The sequence below is a fragment of the Dermochelys coriacea genome, chromosome 5, assembly GCF_009764565.3.
Source record: "Dermochelys coriacea isolate rDerCor1 chromosome 5, rDerCor1.pri.v4, whole genome shotgun sequence".
Lineage (NCBI taxonomy): Eukaryota > Metazoa > Chordata > Testudines > Dermochelyidae > Dermochelys > Dermochelys coriacea.
Window position 1 is genome coordinate 16,288,228 of NC_050072.1, and position 25,054 is coordinate 16,313,281.

A 25,054-nucleotide genomic window follows, 5' to 3' on the forward strand; every position below is an offset into this window, starting at 1 on the left:
GCCTCCTCTTCACTTTGGGCCTGTTATGCTCATGAATCTCAATGGAGCTAAGGAGTGATTAGTGTCCTTACATGCCTTGCTACAGGAGAGGCAAGGTCCACTACACTGGCTGAACACGAAGGCTAACAGTTTACCCTACTAAGAAAAGGAGTACTTGTGGCACCTTAGAGACTAACAAATTTATTAGAGCATAAGCTTTCGTGAGCTACAGCTCACTTCATCGGATGCATTTGGTGGAAAAAACAGAGGAGAGATTTATATATACACACAGAGAACATACATATCATATCATATTTGATAATAACATGTTTATCATACACACTGTAAGGAGAGTATTACAGTGTGTATGATAAACCCATTGTTTCATGTTCTCTGTGTGTATATATAAATCTCTCCTCTGTTTTTTCCACCAAATGCATCCGATGAAGTGAGCTGTAGCTCACGAAAGCTTATGCTCTAATAAATTTGTTAGTCTCTAAGGTGCCACAAGTACTCCTTTTCTTTTTGCAAACACAGACTAACACGGCTGCTACTCTGAAACCTGTCAGTTTACCCTACTGTATATATGCACACAGACCCACAAGGCCATTTCTCGTGACAGGCAGACCAGAGTCTTAATGCAAACTTTCTTGCCTAACAACAGATGGTTAAAACACTGATCTGTTAATCACACTACATGGAAATTGATATGAAGAACCACTTTCAGGAAGTTACTCCCTTGTGCTAAAGGGAAATTATGAGCAGAAAAGTGATTGCAAAAATAGCACCTTCTTATTCAACAGATCCTCCCCCTTGTGCGTTTAGGCAAAGGTATTTCTGCTGTTTGTGCTCCACCAGCCCCACCAATCTAACAATCTCTGGATTCTGCTGGCTCAAGCATCATATTAACTAAGTTCCAGCTGCAAAATTGTTATTGCTGGGGACAGATAAGCAAGGAAGAGTCCAACTTGACTTTGGGATTCTAAGGTGAGTTTGCAGTTCTGGCTGTTACTGACTTATTTTGTAAGTTGAACACATTTGCTCAGGAATTGCTGTGCAGCAACAAACATGGAAATCCTTTTTTACAAACTCACTGCAAGAAAACTCTTTAAAATGTGCCCAAGCTTCCCAATGCCATTTGTTTGACCTTTAGTTAAAAGCCACTTCAGCCACGTGAATTGAGTTCTGCTAGTCCCTGAGATGGACATTTAAAACAAAATCTCACTGTATGAAATCTCACTGCTGCAACCATTACAACATGGGAAAAGTGTACATATGACAGACTTTATCAGCACACAGATGTCTTGGTGGCTTCTGCTCATTTGGTATAGAATCAGGGTGGCTAGTGCATCTGATTTCAGCAAGTTGGACAATTTGGATGAAATCCTGGCTACACTACAGTCAATGGGAGCTTTGCCAGTGACTTCAATAAACCTAGAATTTCACCCCTTGTATAAATTTGATCCGTTATTATCATTATTTATTATTTGTATAACTGTCATGTCCAGGAGCCCTAGTCATGGACTGAGACCCCATTGTGCTATGCATTTTACAAACAAAATAAAAAAAGATGATACCTGCTCCAAAGAGCTTACAATCTATTCCTTCAGGATTTCAACTAGTTGCTTGTCATTGCATCATCAACTTTATGAATAAACTCCTTCAAATCTAATGAATTAAAAGGCTTTTGATTGTGCTCAAAAATGTACCATATATTCTGGATCCAGTAGCCGACCCAGTAAGAGAAGTGAATTCCAAAAGGTGAAGATTCAGACTAAGAAAGCCCTACCACCCGAAAAGACTTATCCCAGGAACCAGAAGGAAAAGCAGCCAATTTCAACTGCTGTGAAAGGATATAGGCTTGGAGAGGGGAATTCAAAAAAACCCCCAGGTCTCATTTAGGGAACTAAATATCAGCACCAACATCTGTAACTACACCCAATGTAGAAATGAGAGCACTGTTGTGGTGTGTCAGCGGTCTGCCCAATTTAGGAAGTGGGCAGCAACCTTCTGCATCAGGTGATGTTTACCCGTGGTCTTCAACTGTAGCCAGAAGCACATTGCAATAGCCTTACCTAATGGAGAGGTCATAGAGAAGGGGATGACTACTGCAAATTCTGCATCTAAGAGGAGTGGTCATAGCTTCCTAGTCAGATGAATTAGATAAGAGATACTATAGGCTATTGTTGTTACCTGAGAACCCAAGAGGAGTGATGAATTCAACAAGACCACCAGATTGCAATTCGTTTTGGACAAGGACCGTTTTATTGGCCCCCTCCTGCTCCTGGAGAGTGCTGGTGGGTGAGCTTTGGGACCCATTACGCTGAATGCAGCATGACTAGCCTGCTCAAGTTACTTTGAGAATGATAAAAATGGCAGTGATGACGTCAGTGTTTTTCTTTACCTTACACTCTTCATCCAACAGATCCAAGATACCAAGTTTGGCTTCTATAAGGTCTATGCAGGGCTGATTGTCATAAAAATCTATAAGAGTCCAAGGGATTTGTTCCTTCATATACTCTTCTTGCTCCAGCTTAAATACATGCTGTGATCAGAAAAGACAGAAAAAAGTTTTACTGAACTGTTACCTTTTTAATAATTAAACTTCCCTCATCCCACTTACCTATTGCAATTACTAGAAGTGTAGTTTTCTCCTGTACATGGCTGAGAAGTGCTAGAATTTTCAGCTGAAGACAGTGTGCAGTGTAACTAAAAACTCTGCTATTTGCTGGTCCCACGTATGACTAAGGATCTCAACGTCTACCATTGTAAAGCATTTGGGGGGGATATTTTCTTTATATATAGCACTGGAAAATTATTCAAACAGTCCCTACAGATAAGTGAGAGTGGTATCCTAACAGGGGAGCATAATGTAGCTTATACATTACTCAAGATCTCTGCCTCCTCCCCTAATGATTCCTCATTTTCATATGCCATGATAGGTAAATTATACAGTGAACTAGAATACCCTAGACATTTACCCATCTAAGTTCTTATACTGGTGCACACCACCAAAGTATCTGAGCACACTTCCATAAAAGTGAGAGACTGGGAGTTATCAACATCACAGCTGTGATTCAGATGACATTTTCAATATGGACTCCTGTTTTCATATACACAACTTTCTGGAAAAAAGTTCCCCCACTGGCTGAAGTTTCTCAGACTGATTTCCAAGAGGTTAAAATTCCTTTTATCATTTCTAAGATATTCTAACCACGAGGAAAAAAAAAGAGTCTGGCTCAGATGCAATTTTTTCCTTCAAAAGTGGCTTTTAAAACCTCTTCAAACACGTCATCACTGAATTTGAATTTTTTTGCTTTAGAAGCAACAGTTGTACATATTAAAACAGTTGTGTACTGTGCAAATTAAACCCATCACTTTCCTCTTCATTTCTTAAAGAAGCGTTGATATATAGTATGACGCTTTACATATATTGCAACTGTGCATCACTATGGTACAGAACAGTTTTAAAGTACCAGAACTGCCCCACAGAATTGAGTTGCTCAAATTTAACAAATTGTCTTGTAGATCCACTTTACCCAAAATTAGGGTCAAATCTTGCTTTTACTGAAGTCAATGGCAAAATTCCCATGGATTTCAATGAAATTGGAATCAGACCCTTAATTGTGTAAAGTTTCTGACATTTTTATGTCTACTCAATGTAGATATCGAACTCCATCTATCTGTTCACATCCCAAGACAAACACGACAAATTGTGTTAGAATGTGTATAATACAAGCAAACACCATGAAGTAGTTTCAGTTCTCCATAGGTTAGGTCAGCCTCCTAGAGGTTTCCACTCCTGAGTTCTCTTTAAATTCTGAAACAGATTCAGTGCAAATGGCCAGGTTTAGCTTGGTTTGGGGTTGAAACTATGCAAAAAAAAAAAAAAAACAGTTTCCCAATGGTTTCACATACAAACCACTCAAACATCAGTGGATCCAGGTTGGAATAAATTGTTTACAAACCTGCTAAGAGATTCAGATTTATAACAAAACCAAAACCAAGCAAAACTCACCTTTAGCAATGAATACATAGTACAGCTCTATTGCATGATTTCTGCCCTGTGGGGATTATGCTATAACTGCAGAATTCATGTTAATAGTGAGAGCTGGCCAGAGTGGAGACAAGTTTGTCTAAGTGGAAGCCTGGCACAGGAAAAGGTGGCCAGGCTTTTATCCAAAGTTTTCTATTAATCTTATGAAACATTTTCAAGCTGACCTTACCGAGTTGAACTGCTGTTGAAGTTTTTCGTTGGCATAGTTGATACAAAACTGTTCAAAGCTATTCACTTCAAAAGTTTCAAACCTGCAGAGCAATGAATAAATCAGTGTAAGTGTTGCTTCCTCTGAAATCTACTTAACTCTGTAATGATGTTACCATCCACATGCTAGAAAACATCAGTTATCCATCAGAGTCTCAGATTCCCTCTTTCCCAACTTCACAAGTATATTAGTCCACAAGACTTGCATCTTCGCATACCAGAATTTAAGGGACTAGAAAGGATTCACTCTTTAGGCACTGTTCCGATGTTCAATACCAGTACAGCTTGTAACACTTCATATAGTGCTATTATATCCCCATCTGAGATAGGAAGGCTAACAATCTCTCTTGGGGAACAAAAGTATTAAATAAGGCTATACAACTTCATTGTTAAGAAAACTGCTCAACTATCAGTTACTGAAGAATTAATATAAAATATATCTATTTGTGAATGGAATTTGGAAGGAATTATTATAGTCTTCATTCTAATATTCATTGCAATCCTGACACCTTTCAAGTGAAATACTAGTGATTTTTTTCATTATTTATCTTTTAAATTGGCAAGAATAAATGGGTATTTTTACAGCAATAAGAGATAAACTTAAATAGAGAGATCTGATTCAACCCATCACGCTCCAGAAATTGGAGCCTGGTTTTGATTTTACTTATACTGGTTTAATCCCAGTGACTTCAATTTGTCTTTCGATTTCGCCTGAAAATTACCAGTTTAACTCATCATCTAAGCCAAAGCTACAAAGGGTCCAGAAAATAAGGGTTTATAATAGAAGCTAATGCCTCTCCACAATGCTGCAGTTGTAGCAGGATGGGCTGTAAGGTCTTGCAGGTCTTCTCTTTCCCTAGCGTTATGATCTCAAAACAGACTTTGGGGTTAGATTCGGATGGAAAAATGCTGCCCCAGGTCAGTAAAACAATACGCAAGGGGCAGGACTATGCCCTCTATGTAAGAAGATCCCTGGGCCAAGGGGGAAAAACATGCATCTGCATAGCTATGGATCCTGAAACTCTGCCCCTCCACAAACCCGTAAGTGCCTCAGGTTCTGCAGGGGAAACTCATTCACAGTGAGAATCCATACAGAAGGTGCGTGCCCTTTGCACCGCCTCCCCACACCCTGCTCTGTTTCCTTTGCCTGAGAGCCCTCCACAGCGGAGGGGTCTGAAAGAGCTTCATACCGAAGAATGGCATCAGCGTCTGATCCTTCCTACTCCTCTTGAAGCCAATGGAAATTTTGCCACTGACTTTGGGGGGGCAGGACTGAACCCACTGCAATGGCAACATTGGATTAAAGTCTGCTGGCACAACTCCACTGACTTCAAAGGAGTGATGCAAGCAGAGAGTTTGGTCCTTTCACTATAACTTAAATTGCAATCAGGCAGTTACAAACCACTGAAACAAGCCAGAAGTTCGCAAAAAGAAAAGGAGGATGCATCCGATGAAGTGAGCTGTAGCTCACGAAAGCTTATGCTCAAATAAATTTGTTAGTCTCTAAGGTGCCACAAGTACTCCTTTTCTTTTTGCGAATACAGACTAACACGGCTGCTACTCTGAAGCCAGAAGTTAAATCCTACTTGTAATGAAATTGGATAATTGTACTTGTACAGCAGTTGCTGTATACTGTAAGCATTTTTCTAGATTCTGCGAGGTATCACCAGGTGTTAATGGTGTGAATAAGTATTTCTAAGGCAAAGTCTTGGAAAAAAAGACTGACATCTGCAGATAATTTAAATTATTCTTCGAGGGAAGAAGCAAGTGGCAGTGCCTACTTCTTAAATTAATATAATTGTAATTAATATAAGCCTACTGTAAAGAAAAAGGCACAGCAAGGCAATTGGTCAGATAATGGGAATTGTGTTCACTAGCAGAATGTTCTTACTGCTCCATAAAGAAAAAAAGTTTAAATATCTTCTCTTTGTCATTTTTAAGGCTTACATTTGTAATACTCCACTCTCTACAGTCTCATTACTTGATACAGCCCAAAATTAGTTCATAATTTCCCAATTTCTTGAATATCATCAGGTAACAATTCCCAGACCATCAAATGTAATGACTTAACTCCAGTCATCTGAAAATGAATGAGGTTAGATAGGCTGTCGCTTTTACATTTTGTAACAGAATTGCCTTCAAGAAAATCCAACATTTGCAGGCTGATTAACAAAACTCTGTCATTAGGAGGCAGTTTAATACATTTGTCAGCATTCTTCTCATCAAATATAGTTACCAGGGTTATAGGTTTCCTCCCCCACCTCCTAAACAACGGATCAACGATATTATTCATGACAGAAGTCAGTACAGAAGTTTCTAAACTGAGGAATTCAATTCATAGATACTAAGGTCAGAAGGACCATTCTGATCATCTAGTCCGACCTCCTGCAGAACGGAGGCCACAGAATCTCACCCACCCACTCCTACGAAAAACCTCACCTATGTCTGATCTATTGAAGTCCTCAAATTGTGGTTTAAAAACTTCAAGGAGCAGAGAATCCTCCCTCAAGTGACCCATGCCCCATGCTACAGAGGAAGGCAAAAAAACCTCCAGGACCTCTTCCAATCTGCCCTGGAGGAAAATTCCTTCCTGACCCCAAATATGGCAATCAGCTAACCCTGAGCATATGGGCAAGATTCACCAGCCAGATACTACAGAAAATTCTTTCCTGGGTAACTCAGATCCCATCCATCTAATATCCCATCTCAGGGGATTAGGCCTATTTACCCTGAATATTTAAAGATCAATTACTTACCAAAATCCCATTATCCCATCATACCATCTCCTCCATAAACTTATCGAGTAGAATCTTAAAGCCAGATAGATCTTTTGCCCCCACTACTTCTCTTGGAAGGCTATTCCAAAACTTCACTCCTCTGATGGTTAGACACCTTCATCTAATTTCAAGCCTAAACTTCCTGGTGGCCAGTTTATACCCATTTGTTCTTGTGTCCACATTGGTTCTGAGCTTAAATAATTCCTCTCCCTCTCCTGTATTTATCCCTCTGATATATTTATAGAGAGCAATCATATCTCCCCTCAGCCTTCTTTTAGTTAGGCTAAACAAGCCAAGCTCCATCAGTGCTACATCAGTGAAATCAATCTCTGAAATATTTAATACAGCAAATTTCCTCGGTCCTTGGAACTGAAAGCTGTTTACATGTCATCATTAAAATAGTGCTGACTATTCGACATAATTTATCCTTGAAGAATTTATGATGCGTTTGTTTGATTTCGATCCCCCTTCTTTGACTACGGCGTTTACTTGAGGTCCCAGGTGTAATGAGCTTTGTGAAAAATATCCTACTGCAGTACGTTTAATAAGAGCAAGGTCTTTGGAACTCCTCTTTTAAATCACAATAACCTAAATCCTCTAGGTACTAATGGACACTAGTCTTTTGGAATGCCATAAAAATACAAATTCCAGCAACTTGGTGATCACGTTGAGCAATAAGCAGAAGAGAGATTTAATTAAAACAGAATGGGGGAGGAAGGAGAGAAGAAGGCACATGGAAGAGTGGTAGATAGAAAAGTATACTGCACATGAATGAGAGAATGGTATCAGAGTGGACACTGTTTTTCTACTTCAGAGACCTAGGATACGATTTGTGAATCCCCTCTGAAAGGTTGCCAGCAGGAGAGCAGCTGTATATCTAGTCACAACAAGCTGCCTATCAAAAGAACTTGTGAATGCAGCAGCGGCATCATGCCTGCAATCCTCAGCATGCACTTTCAGCACTGAAGCCAGACATACACAAATGTGTGTTTTTATCAAGCTGAAATCATTTATTTTCACAAAATCCAGGAGACAAATTAAAAAATTGGAAGGGAGCTTGTGATTTATCAAATATTCCTGGTGGCTAAGGCCCAGCCACATGAAAAGGAAAGCCCTACCTTAAAGCATTTTTCTTTGCTAGCTGTCAAGCTGAGGATCAACTCGAAGGCAACTTATGTGAACTTGTTAATTAAGGAAACAGTTTCACTGATATTTGCTAATTGATGGAGCAGTTTGTTTTGTCTGCTCTGTATGTGTTCTGACTAGGAGGTCTTGCTCCTGAAAGATACCTTGTGCTATGATGATCTCCTAATGGGAAAAGCAAACAAATGGCTCTTTCGTTTCAATTAATTTCGTTGCATTCACTAAACCTTGGTGCAAAAAATAAAAATAGAAAACCTTCCCCCATACCGTCCTATCTGCTACAGGGGACTGACAATTCAACCAATAAATGAAAAGCAGCCAGGATGACAAATAGAATGGATTGGGCAGGGAGGCAAGGAAGGGGAGCCAGAGTAATACCTAGGCAGCTTTTAACTAGTCCCCTGGACACAGTAAGTCTCACAACCATAAATAATGGCAATTGTTACAGGGGAGTCACAACCTTCCTCCTGTTGCTCTCAGTCTACAGACTGAAAACAACAGCTTAGTGTGTAATATCGCTTATAGAATAATACATATTGCTTGGATGGACTCGGCATGTCAGCATTAATCCAGGTTTGGCCGATTGCTGATTGTGAACCTGGGATCGGATGCTCTCTTTCCCTGATTTCTCACCCCCCCCTCCTCCTCAGTCTGTCTCTGTTTCAATTTGTACAGCTGTGTTACACATTTGTTTTATGTGGTATTTCTGCTCCCTTCTCCTCTCTTTTGTAACTTACACATTCCTTGCCTGTTGCATTATTTGTGTGTGTGTGTGTGTGTGCGCGCGCGCGCGCGCTACTATTGTACTTCCCCATTCTTCCTAATTGTTACATGCTTGTCTCTTGTTTACTGAGTTTTTGGAGACACCTCTGGAACATTTCAGTGTCCAAAGGCCAAGTTCTCCCGCTGCATCAGTTTACACCAGCTGAGAATTTGACCAAGAATGGGGATCTCTTTTGATACTTACCAAAACAAAATTAAGGTTTAATTCTACAACAACTTTCTTGTGACAAAACCCACCCAGAAGTTCATATCTTAAGTATAGAGTGTTGGACCAGGCTCATGCTCACCTGTATATTTTTCTATCTTTTCATAGTGCAAACAGTAAAGAAATAAAACAAACTGTCCCCATGTCTGCCAGTGAATCAGGATCTGACATCATTAACTCCCTTATAAGAAGGAGAATTACACTCGTAGGATGCTGAAGAACAATTTTGGGTCTCAGACTTGAGCAGAAATAGGCAGCTCTGACACAGTCTTGACTCCCATCTAGGGCTACCTTTGCTGACTCGTGAGTCTGAATTACAGAAAGATTTGGGTGGGGGGAAGGTTCAGCAAGGAGATGATCACAACCCCACCATGACCGCCCTTATTGCTGACAAACAGCCTCAGGCATGAGGGACTGAGTAGACCATGAAGACCAAACTTTTGGCTCATCCCTAGAGGTGGCTCCACTTGGTCAGGGTTGAGGCAGGCAAAGCCTAAGTTGTCTCTGTGCATGGTGTACTTGTTCTGAGGATAAACAAAGGTCCTTAGCTATGCAGTAAATACCAGACCTTTCACCAGCACTAGAAACCAAAAACCAAACAGGTAACTGGTTCTGTGAGTGGGAAAAAGCAGCACAAAAGCAGGAGTTAATAACAAAGTGTCAGTCCTTACTCTGAGTTTCAAGACTTCCGGTAGTAAGTGTCCCACTATTTACATATGAATCAAATGTGTCCTCACTGCTTTAAAAGACAAAACAAAAAACAGACCACAGTAGTTTCATGGAGGATTAAAAAATGCATTATGGAAAGGTCCTTCACACCAGTTACCTGCCTGGCCAAAACAGTAAATGGTGTATTTAGGTAGCCCATCATTTTAAAAAGAGGATTATTATTTATTCAAGATATTGAAATTTCAGTGCAATTGCTCTTGTCCCCCAAGTTTAAAAAAATTGTTCTCTTAAGTCATATGGTTCCTTTGGAGCAGTTCCAGCCTTCATGCCAAATACTGAGGTGTTTGTTTTACTGTAGAGTAGCTGTTGTATACATGATAGAGCCAATTTGGGCTACTGGATGAATAGACATTAATACCTTTTCTTAACACACAAACGGTTATACAGACACATATGCACTATACATATACTTCATATATATATAAAAACATACAATGAAAGACTATTAAGATTGCAAGGTCAAGCAATCATAAATTCAGAAATTCCAGAATTAAGGTTGTCTGTTGAATCTTAAGTATGCTCCCTTGTGCATATGCATTATGATACAGTCTTTAATGATTTGATCCATAGGTGCCAACTTCCTCTTTATCTGGTGGGTGCTCGACCTCCCGCTCCACCCCAGGCCCCGCCCCCACTCCACGCCCCCACCCTCACCCCACCCTTGCTCCTCCCCCGTTCCCACTCCAACCCTTCCCCCAAGCCTGCATCCCTGCCTCTTTCTGCCCCCTCCCTCTCAACCCCTCCTGCCTGCCTTGGAACAGCTGATCCATAGTGGGCTGGAGGCGCTGGGAGGGAGGAGGAGAAGTTGATTAGCAGGGCTGCCGGTGGGGGAGACATGCTGGGGGAAGAGGAAAGCTGGCTGCCAGTGGGTGCTGAGCACCCACTAAATTTTTTCAATGGGTGCTCCAGCCCTGGAGTCAGCGCCTATGACTTGATCACATACTATTTTTTCCACAAGACCCCTACCACATTTCAGGCACAGAATGGATGGTGTTTAATTAATGAGCAGCTATTCAATATTTTGTTTTATCCTCATTCTTCAATGTGCAGCCCCAGACCTTATTTACTGCACACTACTCAAACTCTGCTCTGAAGACAGAATTGTTAATTTTCTCATGGGATTTTCTACAGTGCTCACCACTACAGTATCTGAGTACTTGACAAATATTAATGAATTATTTTCACACAGCTGAGATGAGGGGGTATTACCCCCACTTTAAAGATGGGGAGCTGAAGAACAGTGTATGTTGGATACTTTTGGTAGTTTGTTCCAATGTTTAACTACCCTGACAGTTTTCCCCCTCATGTCTAACCTAAATCTCCCTTGTTGCAATTTAAGCCCATTACTTCTTGTCCTGTCCTCAGTGGATAAGGAGAACAATTTATCACCCCCCTCTTAATATACATGCTTGAAGACGTATGTCCCCCCTCAGTCTTCTCTTTTCCAGACTATCCAAACCCAGCATTCTCAATCTTGCCTTGTAGGTCATGTTTTCTAGACATTTCCTCTTGCCATCCATGCTCCACTCCTACAGCATCTCAGTCTTCTTGCTCAGCAAGTCAGTTTCATCCCTCCAGGCTCCATCCCTACTCCCAGTTCCCTTGCCCAGCAATTCACAGTTCTCCTTCTGCCTCAGCTCTTCCTCCTATCTGTCTCTCTACCCCACCCTGCCCTCCAGTTGCTCCATTCCTCTCTCACTCGCATTTCCTGGCCCCAATGGCTCCTAGTCCCAATCTCCCTCCCCAGGCTTCTTGTCCAACCTCAGGTTCTTCCTCCAAGTCCCAGAATCCTTCCTCGCCAGTCCCAATCTCCCTCTCTCCTCACCCATACCCATAGCATCCAGTCCTATTCTCCCTTCCCACCTTCTCCGTTCCCCATCCTGCAGCTCTTAGCCCCATTGTATTCAAATTTTGCAGTTTCCTCCTCCACACTAAGAAAAGGAGTACTTGGGACACCTTAGAGACTAACGAATTTATTAGAGCATAAGCTTTCGTGAGCTACAGCTCACTTCATCGGATGCATTTACGAAAGCTTATGCTCTAATAAATTTGTTAGTCTCTAAGGTGCCACAAGTACTCCTTTTCTTTTTGCGAATACAGACTAACACAGCTGCTACTCTGAAACTCCTCCACACTGTCTGGGTGCCAGCAGGGGACACACTGAGAGCACAGGAGAGGCTCCCTGGTCTTGCAGTTCAGGTGCCCAGACCTAGCCCACACAGTTGCAGACCAGAGCTGCAATTACAGGGAAATCCTGTTCAGCCAAGGTTGGAGCATGCGCAGCATGGCAGAATTTTTTTAACATGGACAAAACAATGAATTTCTCTTCAGTTTTGTTCTCAGAAACGGTTGAACTGTTTTGGCTGAAATTTTCCACACACAAAAAATTCACCCTGAGGCAGACATCTGGCACAGAAAAGTTTAGCCCCGTTGGTTAAAGGACTGAAAAGCAGAGCCTTATAATGGGCAATATTAGGCAACTTTAGCAGTGCTATCAGCCTCAGCTATAATATTGGATAAGTAAATCCTTCAAGGACACAACATTTTTGTTCCTTTGCAAACAAAATTTCAGTATCAACAAATTGTGGGTTTGTGATAAAGATACAGAGAGCAGACACCCATCTCCCATAGGGATAACGTCCAGGATTTGGCCGGACATCTTAAATATATTCCAAGATATAATATAGTCTTAAATATATATATACACACTTTTTAGTACAATGTAACCTTAATCAAGATTCAAGGTGATAAGAACCATATATGCTGTGTTATAATAATAATGTTGTCAATACTTACCTTTTATATAGTACATTCCTCTTCAAAGACTTATGACCATTAGCTAAATAATCCTCAACTCCCTATGAGGTAGGTCAGTATTATCTCTCATTTTACAGGTAGGGAAACTGATCGAGTTTAAGTTAGTTGTTCAAGGCTCCCTCAGGAGTCAGTGCTGGGAGCTCCAAGTCCAGTCCTTAGCACACCAGGTAATTCTGAATATATCACTGGTTTAGCTCGAGAGGAACTGCCATTTGCTTTCTGGTGTGGTGCACAGCCTTATGCTGGTTTTCCCTGTGAACATTTAATGGCAGAACCCTGCACAATCATTTCTTAATGGAATCAGTAAAATAATCTCTTTCCTCTGCCATTGGTGGGGCAGCATGGGGAGCCTCATGCTCTGTAGGACTTTGGTTTCCACAGGCATCAATTCAGAACTTTTCACTAGCACTGAATACATACACCAATTGACTTTAAAAATGTTAATAAGTGCTAAGGCTAGTCTTTTCAAAGGGGTCTAAAAATCCCAGCCTAAAAGGTCCCAGGTCTGATTATGTGTGAGGGAGAATAAGGAAACCGATTGCTAAGCTAACACACAGACAAGTCCTTTATATTGCAACATCACTCTTTCAGAAGGAAGAGGTTATACAGAATTTATTAATGCCACAATCCCCACATTAAGCTAGATGAAATACTCAGAAAAGCAAAAAAAAAAAGTTACGAAATGGCCATCTGGTAGAGGGGCATCGGAACTGGGGACCATCTTACTTTGTCTCAGTTCACACCCATGTACCCAGCTAGTAACCCTTATGCCAGCAGCATCTGCTGGGCAGAAGACTGACTGTCATCTTGGTTCAGTGTTTTAGGGGAGACACATTTTATGATCTTCAGCAGAAAGGTCCTGTGGTTGTATCACAGTAATGGAGGTTTTCTTGTCTAACTTAATTTTTCATGGGCATTACCCTCTAATCAACTTTTATTTACATTTCTGCAAGTGTTTCTCTGTTTCTTTCTTTGATGTAAACTGACTTGTCTACTCTTTCCTGGTACAGTCCATATGGCTCCTTCTTCAATAATAGTATTTTTCTGACACATTACAGTCCACAGAGAATCTCTCTGGAATCAAGGCAACTTGGACAGGAAACAATATTTTTGTAAAAGCTCTTCTGACTTGCACTCCTTTAGAACCACTCCTCAGCTTATGCTGTTTGCAGCTGGCAACTTCTTGACCTCAAGGATTCTCTGGATCTTGTAGTATCCATGTGGGTCACCCTTGATGCTAAGATATCCCTATGCCAACAGCCACACCACCTCAAACTGATCTGTTGTCAGACCCCAAAGTAGGCAGGGTCATACTGGCTCAGTATTTTGATGGGAGCCTTCCAGGATCATGAAGGTGCTGCAGGACATGCTGATATTGAATGTGTAGGCAGTGTCTCTTCCAGCAAAGTCAGTACTTCATTGATGCTTTAGCATTGTGTTTTTGTGGGCTGGGGGGGATGGGAGGGCTTGGTGGCTGTGGGCAGGGGCTTTCTCTCAGATGGAATATTAAACAGACCTCCCAGGCATGAGAAAACAATGTTAAAAATCCCATGGTGCTTTATGCAGAAGTGAGAATCCTGCCCCAATTCCATTAACTGAGTAGTGACTAGGATTGTGTGAGCTTTCTGTAAATAAACTCAAAACTCGCCTAGAGTGGGGTGCCATTTTGAGTTCTAAATTCAATTTGACAAGCTGAGTTCATGACTGCGCCTGCCATTAGGTGGGTTTTTGCCTGGTGTTGGGGCTTCTTTCTCTGTCACTTGGCATCTTGCCCTGAGCTCCCTGTTATATCTAACAGTTGTATGAAGGTGGACCAGTGGCCATCTAGCTGGTCCATTCTACCTGACGTCTTCAGCGTGGGAATGGCTGATTAGCTAGCTGTCCCCCCTTCCAACTCTTCAGAGGGTTGCTTCCACCTCTTTTCCTTTAGCTGCAAGGATAGGGATGGCAATGGATTGGCCCACTCTTCACTCCACCCTTGACTGGTCCGCATCTTCTGGGGACGAGGCAGGCTGCCCGGCTCTTGTTCTGCAGCAGTGGTGTGGAAATAATCAAGCTCCCACTATAGCCATTCTGCTGCAGGCCCTTGAGCTCAAGTGATGAAAGGTCATCCTTTAGTCTAAGTCAGAGGTCCTCAAACTGTGTGGCACGTCCCCCATAGATGGGCACAGCAGGGCCCAGGCCAGCCCTCATGGAGATAGGGAGGAAGCCCCACTCCGCCCCAGCTCTGTTCCATCCCCGCTGCCAGCCATGGTCCGGCTCCCTGCCCAGCTCCACACCCAGCCAGGGGTCCAGGTGCTGGCCCCCACCACAGCCCGGAGGTGGCTCCACTCCTAGGGTTGCCAACCATAAAGCTATTCCAAGAGATTTTTTTCCCCCCCAACATGACAATGTCATCTTCTTAAAATATCCTATTAAAATCTCCCAGATTGCTTTCAGTAGTCACCAGGAGATTGATGCCAATTCCAGGAGACTCCAGGCCAATCCTGGAGGCTTGGCAACCCTATCTGCTACCTGTCCCCAGCCTCTGGTTGTGGCTCTGTTCCTGGCCCAAGGCCAAGGGTTAGGCTGGGGGAGGGAGTGGAGCCACACACAGCCTCCGGCCCCCTCCACAGCCTGGCTACAGCTCCGCTCTTGCCCCTGGCCCCAGACCCACCCCAGCTGCGGCCCCAGCCTCAGCCCCCTTACACCTGTCTGTGTGTCGTTCCCCCCACCCCCAGGCCTCTTGCCGTGTTCCCGCTCCTGGCCCTGGAAGGGGGCATGGACAGGGTATTGGAGGTGCTACCCTCAAAAGTTTGGGGACCACTGGTCTAAATGGAGGGCTGCTCTAATACAGACAGTATATGCACATTGGAATGCAATGAAAGCAGTCAGGACTTTTAATATACACAAAGCCCCTTCTCCCTCCTCCTTCACAAAAAGCTACGGGACACCCACATGGAATAGAGATTGGCCCGGACCAAAGCCCAACCACCAAACAGACCCAAGTCTGCAAGAGAGTGGAAGGGGAGGCTTTGAAAGCTGAAGCAGGATTCCAATTTTGTAATACAGACAACACACCATGCTCTGTGCTTGTTCTCTTTTCGCTGTACCAGCTTGTTCCCTCATACTGTAAGCTCTCAGGGACAAGGACTTTGTTACTTGTTTAGCACAGGTCACCAACTGTACCACACCATGTCATCCTCCTAGGCCAGAGCCCACAGAAAGGAGAACTCATGATGTTTATGCAGGAACAGCCCAATACAGAGACAGGGTATTCTAAACAAGTCATCGTAATTCTACTTCCCTATAAAGAGAGTTGCACTGCGTCTGAGTTTCCTGAAAGCCTGATCCATTGTCTTGATTGTTTTAGAGGGGGAAAGTAATAAGGGCATGACCCTGCAAGGTGCTGGGCGCTTTAGGGAAGGCAGAGGATGACACCAGTGCTCCTGGAGCTCAGCACTTAGCAGGATCAAGCTACAGGTAATCCTGCTCAGTGCAACTTCTACCATTCAATGTATTGCAAATCCAGTCTCCCCTAGCAATCCATTCGGGAACAGATTTTGCATGGATCAGATTTCTAAAAACTCATGTTTAACTGAAGTAGAACATGGCAAGCTAAAGGAAGCAGAGCAACAGACTGGCAAATGAAAGCAGAAGAAACAGAGGACTTTCCTACCCATAGATATCCAGAACCCCAATGAATGAGTGCTGCTTGACGGTGGTATGCAGGGCTTTGTTGATATGCTCCACAATCCAGTTAAACAGCTGGGCATATATGTGCTTGGCCAACGCATTCCTGGCATTCACGACTTGCTGCAGAGACATGGGCTTGATGTACGTCTCAGCTGTTGTGACAAGCTTCCGATGGCACAGCCAGCGCTCCATCTGGCTGTGCTCCACGCCAAGCAATCTGCAAAAATTATTCAGGTGTTCATCCTGTTTCTAGGATATAAAGAGAAATATAAATTTAGCAGGAGCTCAGCGAGCTGAGGCTGGGATACAAGAAAACACCCACATATCTAAGCTACAGGGCTGCCTACTATTCAGATGGGAAGGTGGAGGGAGGAAAAAACAAAACAGCTTTAGCACAAGCTTTTACCATTTATAACAGAAGTTGGGTCACTGAGCTTGATCATTACTACAGTTCTTGTGCAATTTAGGATTTTAACCAACCTCAGACTGGCTTCATGATGTTAATTTCCTACTTATTTGTTAACTGTGGATAACTAATTTGTAGGGACTATTTATTTGACTGAATAGATTCAGAATGAGAATCTCTTGCAATAATGTTAACCACCATCATAGGGCCTAATCACATTAGCCACACTATCAGAGGCTCGTTCACCTGCGCATCTACCAATGTGATATATGCCATCATGTGCCAGCAATGCCCCTCTGCCATGTACATTGGTCAAACTGGACAGTCTCTATGTAAAAGAATGAATGGACACAAATCAGACGTCAGGAATTATAACATCCAAAAACCAGTCGGAGAACACTTCAATCTCTCTGGTCACTCGATTACAGACCTAAGAGTGGCTATTCTTCAACAAAAACACTTCAAAAACAGACTCCAATGAGAGACTGCTGAATTGGAATCAATTTGCAAACTGGATACAATTAACTTAGGCTTGAATAGAGACTGGGAGTGGATGGGTCATTACACAAAGTAAAACTATTTCCCCATGTTTATTCCCCCCCGCCCCCACAGTTCCTCAGACATTCTTGTCAACTGCTGGAAATGGCCCACCTTGATTATTACCACAAAAGGTTTTCTTCCCTCCCCTGCCCTCCAGCTCTCCTGCTGGTAATAGCTCATTTTAAGGGATTACTCTCCTTACAGTGTGTATGGTAACACCCATTGTTTCATGTTCTCTGTGTATATAAATCTCCCCATTGTATTTTCCACTGAATGCATCCAATGGAGAGCTGTAGCTCACGAAAGCTTATGCTCAAATAAATTTGTTAGTCTCTAAGGTGCCACAAGTACTCCTTTTCTTTTTGCGAATACAGACTAACACGGCTGCTACTCTGAAACCTGTCACTTAAGAGATGAATGCCCTGGTGGTAGATTCCTAGAGAGAAGTTTGATTCAGAATGGAATTTTAATTCTAGATTTCCAGGATTAGGGTCAAAAAAAGAAATCAGCACTTGGTTACTATCTGAGATTCTATCTTGTTTAACTTGGGTTGACAGAGATGACATAAAAATGAGTACGTTTAACTGAAGCTCTCTAGACTTTGGGAAGATACATTAAATGGAGCCCAGCTCCACACAACGCTGTTGGTTTTGTAACAGCAGAACTACACGCTATATGGCTTCTCTGTGCACTGGACATCTTAAGCGACATAACCTGCATAAAAAGGAGTAGAGTATCATCAATGGTTCAGTTTTGTTCCTTCCACAAAGCTCAAACTATGCAACACCTAAACAGGTAACCTGCTCTCGAAGGACACTGTCCTGCGAATTGCTGAGCAAACTCAACTCCCACTAAGTGATTGAGAACCAAAACCAGGATATAGTACTCTAGATGTACTTCCTTGTGTTATTACAAGCCCCTAAATATATCACCACTGCCAGACATTACTTCAACCATTTGGCTTTTGGGCGGGGGGCAGCGAACTCCCTGTCTGGAGATGCTGCTGCTGTTTCCTTCTACATCAAAGTGAAAGCTTGAATTCCTTTTACCTTTAAGGGCTTAATCCAGAACCCATTGAAATGAATGCAATGACTCCAACATTTACTTCAATGGGCTTTGGATAGCGCTCTAAATCATTACCTTGGCACTGCCAACTGTATTATTAAATTATAGCATGCATTTTGCAAAGCACTCTTGGGATTTCTTGGTATAATTAGGTCCCCAAAGTATGAGAGATTAAGTGGCTGTTGTTGACTTATTTTCCAGCAGTTATTTTTTAAAAAAATGCAGTTAGGAGTCTTAAGTTCACATTTGTTTTTAGTGGCAAAAACCAACAAAGTCCTGGCCAGTTGCTGGGTTTCATACAATGCATGTGAGTGAGCCTGCAGGCATTTTCTTGTAAGAGTGGGAAATTGTTCAGTCTTTTGTTAACATTACATCATACTTCAAAAGAAAGTAAAACAAAAATACCCACCTAGATACTTGGCTGGGGGGTGGGGGTGGAGGGGGAGGGAGAGAATGCCTTTTAAAATCCTCTAGGATGCTTTTTGCTCTGCCACGTTTTTCTGATTGCTGACTAAAAGTAATAACCAGGATGGAGTTTATATCATGTAGTCACGTTTAAATTTAATTAAATAATGCTAAATCCATTACAGAATTCAGCATTGTGGGAACAGATTAGTTTATGCACCCAGATTGCCAAATATCTAAAACAAATTGCCCCCCGTGTCCAACTAACTGCACATTGCAGCATCTCCAGAGTAACAGTAGCAATATGTGCAGACCACATCCTTATATTTTAATTAAAAATAAACTCCAGTATGGGACATCATGATAATTGGTAGGACAACACTATCCATACAGTCGCTATTTTAATTTATTTTGTCTGAACAAACACACAAAAACAATGGAGAGAATCACCGTTAAGGCATCTTTGGTTTTTAGTATTCTTTTAATAAATAAATGTTGTACTTAGCCACCCTCTGTTGCTATCTATGTTGTACTCTTTTGCATACTGGATGGCTACATTTCAATGACAAATATATGGCAGCCTCATTTCTCACAGCTCTGAATTCCAGCAACCAAAACCAGGTAATTTAACTAGTTGCACAATAGGACCACTTCTTTATTCCAGCATTTACACTCGTGCTGACAGGCCAACATTTCCAAAAGTGATGAATTCTGGATCCAGTTGGAAATACCTTAAAGGGTCCTGATTTTAAGGACAAATTCAGCCCTTTTAAAAGATATTTCAAGTTGGGCACCCAAAAATAAATATATAAACAACGGCACCCAAAATCACTACCATTTCTGAAAGGCTGTGCTGCAATATGTATCCCAAATCGAACCCAGAAACCAAAAGAACATAGGAAAATGATTTAGACCAGAGTTCTGACACATACTGAAAATTATTACAGTATGAAAAGATATAAGAAGATGCTCCCATTCCATTATCCTTTAAATCCCCTAAGTATTTGAGAGACACCAGGACTGACAATATTCTGTGCCTGGGGGAAATCCAAAACCAGTCAACTATGTACAGAGAGGCATTAGCCCATCGTTTTGGATTCTTATTCACCAGCAGCTATTGATTCAGCACTAGCATTGCCCACAGGGTGCGTGTATTCCCAAACGCTATTCTGCAGACAGCACTATTGAGTCTAATACACTGGTTGCCTTTAAAGGCCTGTCAATTTTACCTTGCATAGGGGGTAAGTATCACAGTATTGGTATCTAGAAAAGGAGTACTTGTGGCACCTTAGAGACTAACAAATTTATTTGAGCATAAGCTTTCGTGAGCTATAGCTCACTTCATCGGCTGCATTTGGTGGAAAATACAGAGGGGAGATGGATATACACACACAGAGAACATGAAACAATGGGTTTTATCATACACACTGTAAGGAGAGTGATCACTTAAGATGAGCCATCAGCAGCAGCGGGCGGGGGGAGGGGGAGGAGGAAAACCTTTCATGGTGACAAGCAAGGTAGGCTATTTCCAGCAGTTAACAAGAATATCTGAGAAACAGTGGGGGGTAGGGTGGAGGGGAGAAATAACATGGGGAATAGTTTCACTTTGTGTAATGACTCATCCATTCCCAGTCTCTATTCAAGCCTAAGTTAATTGTATCCACTTTGCAAATTAATTCCAATTCAGCAGTCTCTCGTTGGAGTCTGTTTTTGAAGCTTTTTTGTTGAAGTATAGCCACTCTTAGGTCTGTGATCGAGTGACCGGAGAGATTGAAGTGTTCTCCGACTGGTTTTTGAACGTTATAATTCTTGACATCTGATTTGTGTCCATTCATTCTTTTACGTAGAGACTGTCCAGTTTGACCAATGTACATGGCAGAGGGGCATTGCTGGCACATGATGGCATATATCACATTGGTAGATGCGCAGGTGAACGAGCCTCTGATAGTGTGGCTGATGTGATTAGGCCCTATGATGGTGTCCCCTGAATAGATATGTGGACAGAGTTGGCAACGGGCTTTGTTGCAAGGATAGGTTCCTAGGTTAGTGGTTCTGTTGTGTGGTTGCTGGTGAGTATTTGCTTCAGGTTGGGGGGCTGTCTGTAAGCAAGGACTGGCCTGTCTCCCAAGATCTGTGAGAGTGATGGGTCGTCCTTCAAGATAGGTTGTAGATCCTTGAGGATGCGTTGGAGAGGTTTTAGTTGGGGGCTGAAGGTGATGGCTAGTGGCGTTCTGTTGTTTTCTTTGTTGGGCCTGTCCTGTAGTAGGTGACTTCTGGGTACTCTTCTGGCTCTGTCAATCTGTTTCGTCACTTCAGCTGGTGGGTATTGTAGTTGTAAGAATGCATGATAGAGATCTTGAAGGTGTTTGTCTCTGTCTGAGGGGTTGGAGCAAATGCAGTTATATTGTAGAGCTTGGCTGTAGACAATGGATCGAGTGGTATGATCTGGATGAAAGCTAGAGGCATGTAGGTAGGAATAGCGGTCAGTAGGTTTCCGATATAGGGTGGTGTTTTTGTGACCATCGCTTATTAGCACCGTAGTGTCCAGGAAGTGGATCTCTTGTGTGGACTGGTCCAGGCTGAGGTTGATGGTGGGATGGAAATTGTTGAATCCTGGTGGAATTCCTCAAGGGCTTCTTTTCCATGGGTCCAGATGATGAAGATGTCATCAATGTAGCGCAAGTAGAGTAGGGGCATTAGGGGACGAGAGCTGAGGAAGCGTTTTTCTAAGTCAGCTATAAAAATGTTGGCATACTGTGGGGCCATGCGGGTACCCATCGCAGTGCCACTGATTTGAAGGTATACATTGTCCCCAAATGTGAAATAGTTATGGGTGAGGACAAAGTCACAAAGTTCAGCCACCAGGTTAGCCGTGACATTGTCAGGGATAGTGTTCCTGGCGGCTTGTAGCCCATCTTTGTGTGGAATGTTGGTGTAGAGGGCTTCTACGTCCATAGTGGCTAGGATGGTGTTTTTAGGAAGGTCACCAATGGATTGTAGTTTCCTCAGGAAGTCAGTGGTGTCTCGAAGATAGCTGGGAGTGCTGGTAACGTAGGGCCTGAGGAGGGCGTCTACATAGCCAGACAATCCTGCTGTCAGGGTGCCAATGCCTGAGATGATGGGGCGTCCAGGATTTCCAGGTTTATGGATCTTGGGTAGCAGATAGAATACCCCAGGTCAGGGTTCTAGGGGTGAGTCTGTGCGGATTTGTTCTTGTGCTTTTTCAGGGAGTTTCTTGAGCAAATGCTGTAGTTTCTTTTGGTAACTCTCAGTGGGATCAGAGGGTAATGGCTTGTAGAAAGTGGTGTTGGATTATGATGTCAGAGTTGTTCCTGAGGCTGTGGATGGCATTGTGTTCCGCACAGCTGAGGTTATGGGGCAAGTGATGCTGCTTTTCCACAATTTCAGCCCGTGCACATCGGCGGAAGCACTCTATGTAGAAGTCCAGTCTGCTATTTCGACCTTCAGGAGTCGTCCACCCAGAATCCTTCTTTTTGTAGTATTGGTAGGAAGGTCTCTGTGGGTTAATATGTTGGTCAGAGGTGTGTTGGAAATACTCCTTGAGTCGGAGACGTCGAAAATAGGATTCTAGGTCACCAAAGAACTGTATCATGTTCGTGGGGGTGGAGGGGCAAAAGGAGAGGCCCCGAGATAGGACCTACTGACCGCTATTCCTACCTACATGTCTCTAGCTTTCATCCAGATCATGCCACACGATCCATTGTCTACAGCCAAGCTCTACAATATAACCGCATTTGCTCCAACCCCTCAGGCAGAGACAAACACCTACAAGATCTCTATCATGCATTCCTACAACTACAATACCCACCTGCTGAAGTGAAGAAACAGATTGACAGAGCCAGAAGAGTACCCAGAAGTCACGTACTACAGGACAGGCCCAACAAAGAAAAGAACAGAACGCCACTTGCCATCAGCTTCAGCCCCCAACTAAAACCTCTCCAACGCATCATCAAGGATCTACAACCTATCCTGAAGGACGACCCATCACTCTCACAGATTTTGGGAGACAGGCCAGTCCTTGCTTACAGACAGCCCCCCAATCTGAAGCAAATACTTCCCAGCAACCACACATCACACAACAGAACCACTAACCCAGGAACCTATCCTTGAAACAAAGCCCGTTGCCAACTCTGTCCACATATCTATTCAGGGGACACCATCATAGGGCCTAATCACATCAGCCACACTATCAGAGGCTCGTTCACCTGCGCATCTACTAATGTGATATATGCCATCATGTGCCACCAATGCCCCTCTGCCATGTACATTGGTCAAACCCGACAGTCTCTACGTAAAAGAATAAATGGACACAAATCAGACGTCAAGAATTATAACATTCAAAAACCAGTCGGAGAACACTTCAATCTCTCCGGTCACTCGATTACAGACTTGAGGGTGGCTATCCTTCAACAACAAAACTTCAAAAAACAGAGAGTCTCTCCAACGAGAGACTGCTGAATTGGAATTAATTTGCAAAGTGGATACAATTAATTTAGGCTTGAAGAGAGACTGGGAATGGATGAGTCATTACACAAAGTAAAACTATTTCCCCATGTTATTTCTCCCCGCACCCTACCCCCCACTGTTCCTCAGATGTTCTTGTTAACTGCTGGAAATAGCCTACCTTGCTTGTCACCATGAAAGGTTTTCCTCCTCCCCCCCCCGCTGCTGGTGATGGCTCATCTTAAGTGATCACTCTCCTTACAGTGTGTATGATAAAACCTATTGTTTCATGTTCTCTGTGTGTGTATATCAATCTCCCCTCTGTATTTTCCACCAAATGCATCTGATGAAGTGAGCTGTAGCTCACAAAAGCTTATGCTCAAATAAATGTGTTAGTCTCTAAGGTGCCACAAGTACTCCTTTTCTTTTTGCCAATACAGACTAACACGGCTGCTTCTCTGAAACCAGTATTTGTATCTCTGTATTGTTACCTCAGTATTTGCAATACTATCTGTGTTTCCCTGATATTTACTCCAGGGAATGCTGCAAACACTGAGGTAACATTAGATTTTTTAGCTAGGGCAATTGGTCAGTTTTTAAGCCTGACAACCATTGTACTTTAAAAACCCAGGAAGTAAGCTAACACATTCACATTGCTTTACAAGTAGGATAGAAAAACAAGTGAGACTGCATGATTTCCCAGATGTCAAGAGACAAAACACATCAGGGAAATAAGATTTATTGACAAGTTGCCTACAAAAGCAATAAAACAAGAGAAAATAAATAAATAGAAATTAAGTTATTAACTAAACACACTTGATGGCATCCTTTGTAGCAAGAGACAGGCAACTTGGCTGGAGTTATTAATACATTAAATTGCACACACAGTATCTTCTGTGCCTGCTAAAAACTTACCGATATACTACAAGAGTCTCCATCTCGTTCTGCTTGAATTTCCAAGTTTCCTAGGTGCAGGATGGAAGCTATTATCTTAAAAATGCTCATCTGATTGGACTCTTTCACTCCTGAAACAAACAATTGACATCCAATTTTCACAACATAAAAAGTGTTTTACTCTCTTTTAAAATATTTATACAGTTTGATTTCCTTTCTGGCTGGATGATTTCAAAAACAGTCAGAATGCCCTCAATAAACAATCATCATTCAAGGTGACAGCTGAGATTGCAAGAGAAACTTCTCATATGAACTGTTAAATATTCACACCCTAAACAGACATATCAAGGCGATTTTATTACAGATGGATCGGATACTATTTTAAACTTGCATGAAAGCTAAGAAACTACTCTATGATGATCATTTAAACTCATTTGGGATTTCAATTCAATCAACTGCATAGGGGCTTGCTTTGTGTTTTATAACACAAAAGGGAAAAATTGCTTACCTGTAATAACTGTAAGATCATACAAACAATTGTGGTGCACAAATTGCAGGCTAATACCAGTGAAAACTATTAAGCTATGTTAGGTTAAACTATGCTACTGCTGTAAGCCACTATTAAAAATTGTTACTGAGTACTAATATTGCCAAGGAAGAGCATTTACTCAAAATAGTCCCCATTGGAGTCACTGGGATCACTTATATAAGGGAGAGGTCACCATGTGAGAGAGTTGTATAATACAGCCCTTAACATGCGAGCCACGTGGCTGACTGCACAGTTTGCACGGCCCATTCCCATTTGCACCTGCAGTTTAAAGTTTTTGGATGTGCAAAAAAAATGCACATCCAAAACTGCATGCCAAAAAAACTTGCAAGTGTGTGACAGGTTTACTTGTTAAGGGCTT

The 25,054-nt window shown here is 42.4% G+C and overlaps 1 protein-coding gene across 4 annotated transcripts in view; it reads right to left on the bottom strand.

Moving 5' to 3' along the window:
• Positions 1 to 25,054, bottom strand: part of MYO5B (myosin VB) — a 386,415-nt gene that overhangs the window by 147,670 nt on the left and 213,691 nt on the right. For all 4 annotated transcript variants that reach the window (XM_043514976.1, XM_043514975.1, XM_038401609.2 and 1 more), the window contains exons 9-12: positions 24,168 to 24,277; positions 16,356 to 16,621; positions 4,206 to 4,287; positions 2,384 to 2,524 (exon numbers count right to left, since the gene is read on the bottom strand). In XM_043514976.1, coding sequence (XP_043370911.1) covers positions 2,384 to 2,524; positions 4,206 to 4,287; positions 16,356 to 16,621; positions 24,168 to 24,277 — 599 coding nt within the window. The remainder of the gene's footprint in view (positions 1 to 2,383; positions 2,525 to 4,205; positions 4,288 to 16,355; positions 16,622 to 24,167; positions 24,278 to 25,054) is intronic.